The sequence below is a fragment of the Phyllostomus hastatus genome, unplaced genomic scaffold (genome assembly GCF_019186645.2).
Source record: "Phyllostomus hastatus isolate PE091 unplaced genomic scaffold, TTU_PhHast_1.1 phas_scaffold_78, whole genome shotgun sequence".
NCBI classification, from domain to species: Eukaryota; Metazoa; Chordata; class Mammalia; order Chiroptera; family Phyllostomidae; genus Phyllostomus; species Phyllostomus hastatus.
The window spans coordinates 69,841,201-69,849,400 of NW_025334041.1; the positions used below are offsets into that span (position 1 = coordinate 69,841,201).

The following is an 8,200-nucleotide window of genomic DNA, read 5'->3' on the forward strand; positions in this document are numbered from 1 at the left end:
CAGACATTTTTGGACATGCTGTTATTGTTCTGTCAGCTCCTTGGAAAGGCTAATAAATAGGCAAATCTTGAATACCTCTGAACATCTCTTGAGTGTCTTCAGGTCCTCAGGATTTACAGGACATCATGCCTCCCCTCAGAGCTCACAAACTAAAAAACCAGCTAAGAGGAGAGCATGCAGAACCCTAAAGGACACAAAGGACACAACTCCTACATGGAATTCTGATGTGCCAGGGCCAAGTGTAAACTGTAAGGAATTTACCAATATGGCATGTGGGAGTTAATTATTGGCATTCACCCCTATCCTGACCTTTCCAAATCAATTTGTACTGCCAACAGCATCGACTACACCTTCTAAGTGGGACTCTGCTCAGCATTTAGTGCACAATTTGCATTAAAACAATTCGGTGAAAGCACACTCAACAGAAAAGGCCATCAACACCATGAGTGGTTTTGATTAACATCATCAGTTCTCCCCTAAGAGCGTCTGTCCCCTTCTTCCCAGAAAGGAGACTAAAGTGAAAAAATGACTTCTCACAGATATTCTTTGAAGGTATCATCAGAAATATTAGAGACATAGAGGAAAACATGAAGGTGCTTCTGATACAGACATCGAACTGCTGTGCGTCCCACACACAATGCACTTTTTCTCAGTAGAACAGAGATGCAGGAACATTAACATACACTGCTCTCTGCCCAAAGCTGTGGAACAGAAAGTGTCTGCAGACACTGATGCTCCTGGCTAAGGAGAATCCCTTCATAATCTCCCAATTGTACCCCACTGGTGGAAAAGGATCATAAAGGCTTCTATGTGAAAGACATATTTTGCATAAATTGTCAGCAGCTTCATTGACAATCTTAATGGGTATGACTGAGTAAGGAATACTGAATATGGCCAAAAAGAAAAGAACCAAATCTACCAACTCAGCAAACTTCACTCACCTTCAAGAACTGAATGAACTATTTTAAGAATATCCAGGAAAATGTTACAGACTACGTAAGATGGTAAACGTTATTCCACCCAACACATTCACATCTGACTGTCATTTCTTCCCACCCACCCCAAGCTTCCCCTGCTCAGTCCCTCCCCAACTCATCTCCCAAGAACTAATCTTGAAAACTTATCTTGGACATTAACTTCAGACCTGCTCCTTGTAACTCATCTTCTTAGCTTCCCAGCTAAGAGGGGAGCATGCAGGACCCTAAAGGACACAAAGGACACAACTCCTACATGGAATTCCGATGTGCCAGGGCCAAGTGTAAACTGTTAAGTAATTTACCAATATAAGCAATTTAATCCCATGCTTTCAAATTATCACACCAAACTAAGGAAATGTAGTTAATGTTATAAAATTACACCTCAGGATCCATTACTATACTTCACTGCATAACCATAACTTTGCTTAACAACTTAAGATTGTGATCTCTAAAGCTCTCCATCTGTCATCTCAAGTAACGGTGCTTACACCTAGTAATTAGCTCTCTAATGAGTATGTCACCAAGAAAGCACTCATGCCACCCTTACATTAAAAAGCATGCTGACTCACCCTCTACCTGGTTAACGGGGAATAAGAAACTATTTCTGTGCAATAAGCCAACACCTGCACAGACTGGTTTGGTCTGTAGTGAAAAACTGTAAAACCTTTTGAAGGATCCTTAAACACGTAGGTTTTTAAACACATATACCACTGAGCCACGTTAATTCACTAAGTGAGCAAGGATGCTGTGGGTTCATGTACTCAGGATTATTTCCATGGACAGACAAACAGTTGCAAGCACCAAGACCTTCTAAGGCTGAAATGAGTTCAGGAGCCATACCAATAGCAACAATTAAAGGCAGTTTAAATAGCAGTAATAAAATTTCTGGCTCCTTGCCCTAAGGAGGAACCCTAATAAAGGCAGTCATCCCCTGGTACCCTTGGGGTTCTAGGACTCTTGGGGATACCAACAGCCACAGATGCTCAAGTTCCTTATACAAAATGGTGTAAACATAATACTGCACATGCCCAGTATTTGCATGGATGTGACAGCAGGGTGTACCTGCACATCACTTCATGCAATGTGTCACGTATGAAAAACTCAAGATTCGATTTTTGGAAACTTTTGGGTTACCCCTGGCAATGGAGGATCCACCTGCAGTTGGTGATTCCTCAGATGTGAAACCCATGGATATGGAGGGTCAAGTGTAGCTGCTAATGTTTTTGTCATTTGTATCTGCCATTTCCCAGGTGCGTGCCTCTGACAAGTTACCAACTCTTTATGGTTCTACCGTTCTCTGTGACCTGGGGATGGACGTGCACCATTCTCACCTTACTGCAGGTTATGAAGACTGAGCCCTACAGAATCTGCAAGTGCAAGATTTGTCATTGTGTTCCAACAGTTAAGTGTCTCCTCTGGTGACTGTGTCACTTAGGTTTTAATATAATCACTATTGAATTTTTAAATCAATAATACTGCCAACTTGCTTGTATCTTGTCAAAACAGGAAGGACTAATCTGGACCAATGGTAAAGAACCAGCTGAAACCTGATGAAGACACAAGCCTTTCCCATCAGTGGTAACAGTGATTTGAACCCACCCCCTTACTGCTCACACTCAAAGTCACATGCCAAGGGTCAAGCCTGTAGATGTTTTTATCTCACTTGCATAGTGTTTTGAAAGTGCTAAACTAGTTGCCAATGCTTAAAAATCAGGACATTTGGCATCAAAATCTACATTCTTGAATTACCTTGCAATATAGGAAAGAGATCTACCACTTAGACCACACACCTTCAGGGCCACAATGGCGGGGGGGGGGGGGGGTGGGCACAAAGGCTCTCCAGTTTAAGTTTACTCCAATCTCACCAGGTCAGCTCTCTCAGTATTTCTGAGGATTGGTGTCTGCTACTCCTGGTTCAGACCCTGAAACTACTTTTCACCCCTGAAATAAAAGCCCACAATCTAACTTTATTAGGGCTATGTCCATACTCTCTGAGAAACAAAATAAGCCCAAAGAATTTGAGAATGTAAACCATGTTCATGTCTCTATGTTGACACTAACTGTATGTCAGTTTTGAAAATGATTAACCTGTTTCATCGTTCTTCACACTTTCAGTTACATTAAGCTATATGAAGTAAATGAGTCCCTTCCAAGTAGAATGTCATTAATAAGTAAATCTTAGTAATTTACTTAAGTTTATGCCACATCATACACTTAATGACAGCAGCAGGGACTCCAGCTTTGCTGTCTAATAAGCTGATGCTTGGACCTCAACTTATTGCTACCACAAAACTTGGCGGTATTAAAAAAACGGGTGTTTTGATATTTCATTTGATGTATCCACCATTCCCATAAGAATATGGAATGAATCAGCCCAAGGATTCAAAAATGAGCTAGAAATGTCACACACAACCTTTCATAGATAGTCAAACAACACAAGTCCACTGCCTCTTACCCGGAACTGCTTACCCATTGCATTGAGATAATGGTTGAAGGCCTGGCAAGGAGGGCTCGGGGTTTGTGTTGCTTTATCACAACTCATGGGTGCTGGACTCCTGTCTGTGTCAAAAGAGAAATACCCGCTGGAGGATCGAGACAGCAGAGAGGATCTTCTCACAAAGATGAAAAGCGGGGATCTGGTAGCAAAAGGCCCCGGACTGGCCGGTGGGGCCAGCGGGCCCTGAGGGCTGCCGTGGGGGCAGCGGTCCCCTTCGCCTTCAGGATTACCTTGTGTCTCAATGTGTACAGAGGTGGGAGCCCCAGGCCTGAGCTGAGGAGGCCTCTCCGCAGGCTGTAATTGTCCACCTTCTCTGTTACACTTAGAATTTACATCAGAAGGCTGTTTCGCCATTTGGTCTTTTTTTCTGCAAGTAAAATAAAATCTAAGATTATTTTAAGCAAAATAATAATCACAAACAACTATGTTAGCTAACTTTCAACTACTCATTAAAATCAATACCAAATACTTTAACAGTAACTCATTATTTTGTATATTTTACAATCTTTCAAGTAAGAATAAAAATAAGCCTAAAATAACACAAGTATTATTATTTATGGGGGGGGACTTAACTTCCAGCCACTAAAAACACTGTGACAACATCAATGACTTGTGGGGCTGGTGCTGGAACACAGACAAGTTTTGGGAGAGGGATGGTTTCTGAGGTCTATTCACAGAGCTCTGCTCAAAGCCGACTGGACTAAGCCAGAACACCCGGAGGACTCCGATTCCCTGGTTCCCGGGATTAGACCCTGGGCTTGGGGCACAGGAGAGTGCACAGAGGCAGCGACTGTAGGCAGCTGGCCGCGTTCCCCGCTCCAGCCCCATTGTTCTGCCGAAAGTGCTGAGGGCAGCAAGTCTGGGGAGGTTTGGCAAGGGCCGTCCGTCGTAGTAAGTGCGTCACAATAGAGTTTGTAACTCCGAGCCCGCTCACCCCGCTCTGCTCCCGCCCGCCCGTCCGCGGTCCCTCGCGCGGGGGCAGCAAGACGAACCCACCCAGCAAAACTTCCACCCAGTCCACCCGCAATGTTAGATGAACACCTCTCCAAATAGGGGGTCCCCGAAGCCGACCCCAGGTGCCCCGGCAAGTCAACAGGAGCCCAACATGCTAGATACCCCCGGCGCGCGATCCCTTCACCCGGTAGATCCTCCCACTCCCCGCGAGCAGGCCGAAACTCACGTCCGCCCCTTCCCTTCCCAGCGTCGCGTCCGGGCCCGGGCCCCGCGGCGTCCGGCCCGCAACTTTCGCCGACCTGGAGCCCCCAGACCGTCACCAAGGAGGCGGCGCACAAGATAAAGCCCGGGAACCGCGCTCAAAGGTCGCGGGGCGGCGCAGAGGCCACAGCTGGCCGCGCGCCTCTCGCCGCGCTCCGCCCGGGCGCCAAGGGCTCCGCTCGCCGCGCCTGTGTCCCGCACTGCCCCGGCCGCCGCCGCAGCCGCCGCCGGGAACATCCTCCCCTCCGCCGCTCCTCCCCTCGCGCAATGCGCCAGCCGCCGCCGGCTCCGCCACCTCCCCGCGCGACTGGCGCCGGTGTCCGCGCTCCCGATTGGCCGGTGCGCACACGCTCCGTGCCCCAGCCAATCGTCGGCCCCGGCGGGGGCGGTGCCTACCGGCCAGGCAGCGAGAGCCTTAGGGATTGTTGACAAATACGCCTCTGAGCGCCTCGCGGGCCGTGACGGCGGTGGCTTCAAGAGCTCGGGACTCCGGGCCCGAGGCCTGGGCGGCCCGGCTACCCGGTCTATGCCTCTGTCCACCCCGATGCCACGCGCGCCTCAGTGGCTCCTGCAGCCCAGAGAAGCCGGTCACCTGAGACAAAGCAGGAGCCGCATGTGGTCCTCAAACCCCGGTCTTTGCCGCTGGCCGCCACCCCCCGCTCAGGTTCTCCTAGAGGCCTCCCCTTTCCCAGCCACAGCACCCATCCAACTTCCTCCCACTTCCTACCGTGCGCCGGGGCCACGCACCAAATCCGATCCGCCAACCCCGCGGGGCAGGGTACGGCAAGCAGCAAGCGAGGGGTCGGACTGAGCTTGGGCATGCCCGAGTCGCTAAGACCGCCCAGCCGGCCCCAAGGACAGAACATGTCTGCTGCCCGCTCTCGTCCGCCGTGTCGCCCCGGCGGTGGAGGTGGCCCTTGGTTTCTCGCTGTTCGTGGCTATTGAGCCTGGCATCGTTCGCAGGACGCTCACAGAAGAAGCAGGGCTCCCGGACACGTCCGAGAGGTGGACGCAGCGGCTGCCCCTACCCCTCTGCCTGATGTGCACAAGAAAAAGCCGAATCTAGTCAGTTAGTCCCCAGCACAGTTCCGCAAATACTCTGGATCGAGCCCGCGCGCCCGAGACTGGCTCGTACCGCGCGGCGCGAGAGACTTCTCGGCCGGGCACGCAGCTCACACAGAGAAACAGCCTCAGATACAGAGACGACGCGGAGAGCGCGCACTGCTGCCTCTCCAGGGGCCCAAGAGGCTGCACCACCCTGCGCGCCGCGACGCGGTCGGGTGCGCACTTCCACTAAGTACTAGCCGTCTCTGTGAGGACGACCCTTCCCAAACTGGACCTGCCTGGGTAAAGGACCCGATCGACTCTGATCGCTGCTTTCCCGCCGGGTCACAAGCTGGAGGGCGACGTGTTTCTCCGCCAGCACGTGCGCGGGAAGCGGGCAGGAGGTGGAGCGTGTGGCTCCAGCGCCAGTCATCCACCCGTCCCGCCCCGCGCCCGGGGTCCGTAGGTATTTACCTTGCGTTTCTCAGTCCGAGAATCAGAGTCAGACATTGGGGGAGCACGGGCCAGGGGAAGTCGCCGAGGTGGTGGCGGCGGGAGCGGGACGAACCTAGCAACCCAAGGCGATGCTGGCTCCAGTGAACAAGGAGCGCCGCGCGTCTGCGAGGACTTGGCGGCAGTGGCGGCGACACTGGAGCAAGCGGTCAGACGTGCTCCAAACTCGCAGGCTGCCAGAGCGAAGTGAAACTTGCGCGCCCCAGCAGCCCAGCGCCGGGCCTGCGACTCTGTACCCGCGCCCAATCACCGTGGGCCCCGCCCCCACCAAGGCCCGCCCCGCTCTCCCCAGCTTGGCTCCCAGGCGCTGTGGTCCCCGCCCCTTGGCTGGGCAGCTCCTGCCTTTGCGTCTGAGGCAGGTAAAGGACCCGCGCACTGCGCGCGCCGCTCGCCCAACAGCAGCCGGGCGTGTTTACCGAGTGACTCCGGCTGCCGTCGGCCCTGTCACCCATCCCCCACCCCAATGTGCATCCTTGCCTCACCACTACTCGGTAGCGGCCGTGGCGTGCGCGTGGAACAGAGGGGGCGCTCCGGGCACAGACCCCGCCCGGCCGCTGCCTCCCGCAGAGGCTGGGGAGGCGGCCTTGAGCCTTGAACCCGCTTCTGGAGTTTCAGCGGTTCTGTAGCAGGCGCGAGGACGGGTTGGTCCCCTAGAACGCGCGGGTCCACGGTGGAGTAGGGCGCCTCGGCGCGATCTCCACTCCGAGTCCGGGCTTCTGGCGGGACCCGGTCTTCAGGCTGCTCATCTTCCCCAGGGGCGCCCTCCTCATGCCACTCGCAGGGCCGCCTAGCTTTTCTCTTGGTCCGCTAAGCGGCGGAGCCCTTTCTTAGTGGGCAGAGCCTAGAACAGGGCGCAGAGCGATCCCCAAGGCCTCTTTCCGAAGCCCGGGTGCGAGACGGGAAGCGAGCGCACAACTGAGTAGGTAAAATAGGGAAATAATAAAATAACTTAAAAAAATCCTTTTGAGAAAAAAAACGAAAAGAAGAAGATGCACGGCCTCCAGGTGGGAGAGAGGGTGGTGCCTCCGCTGAGTTGGGATCCCCATGGCTCTTTGCGCTCAGGGAACCGTCCCTCGGCACGCTGAGGCTGGTGCGGGCGGCCTCGGGGGCCAAGCGTGTGTAGAGCGCAGAACCGCCCGCCCCTCAGTTCTGCGCACCTTATGTCCTTCCTCCTTGGAATCTGGGGCCCCACTCCCGCTCCTTCCCGCGCGCCTCTGGTGTTTCTCGGGGTCCGCACCCTCACCTGTCTTCTTAGTGCCTGTCCTGTGCACTCCCTCCCTGCGCTCCCTGGGCTTTGGGACACCGCCACGCGGGAGCGGCGGTAAGGTCAGTCAAAAGAAGGGACATTTCGCCGCGGGGGAGCCCCTGGCTAGACGGATTTCTAAAAAACCTCAATTTAGGAACCGCCCTAACCAGCACCCCGGAACGAAGGGACGGTCCTCGGCGCTGTCCGCCTTGGTCAGTTTTTATTTGTAAGCAGATGTAGAAGGGCAGCGTGACAGCATAGGCCCGGATTATAGTCTCAGAGCATACCTCGGCGAGTCCCGAGCGAGTGGCCGGGGATTGGGGGTGTGGAGATTTTGCTGCAGGAGGGAAAGGACGAGCGTGGACACGGCCAGGTAGACGCAGAGGCCGGGGGTCTATCCTGACTGCGGCTTGGAGCACCAGCTCGGGATCGTAGGTGGCGGTCGCAGGGGAACTCTGCGCGGTAGTCGCTTGGCATGACACCGGGAACCAGCCACCAAACCGACAACGCCCGCTACGAGCACTAACCTGCTGCGAGCCCATGTTCTCCGCGCTTTCCGTGGGCTTGGGCGAGGCAGGCAGGGCCGGAAAAGAAGCGCGCAGAAGGAAGCCCTGAGGGTGTCGTCTGCTCCGGTGCAGCCCCGCCGCCCCCGCGCCGCCCGCTCTAGCGACCCGGTGAACAGTTTAAAAAACAAAGGTGCAGAGAAAA

General features: G+C 53.9%; 1 protein-coding gene across 10 annotated transcripts in view; it reads right to left on the reverse strand.

The window, feature by feature from the left end:
• The window catches only part of BCL2L11 (BCL2 like 11), a 44,757-nt gene extending 36,557 nt beyond the window's left edge, over positions 1 to 8,200 (reverse strand). For 2 of the 10 annotated variants that reach the window (XM_045828723.1, XM_045828721.1), the window contains exons 1-3: positions 4,655 to 4,934; positions 3,705 to 3,841; positions 3,447 to 3,536 (exon numbers count right to left, since the gene is read on the reverse strand). In XM_045828723.1, coding sequence (XP_045684679.1) covers positions 3,447 to 3,536; positions 3,705 to 3,841; positions 4,655 to 4,926 — 499 coding nt within the window. In that variant the 5' untranslated portion in view covers positions 4,927 to 4,934. Of the gene's footprint in view, positions 1 to 3,432; positions 3,842 to 4,654; positions 4,935 to 6,207; positions 6,778 to 8,019 lie in introns of those variants that run through there. The other 8 variants (XM_045828719.1, XM_045828718.1, XM_045828727.1 and 5 more) reach the window with 7 other exon arrangements.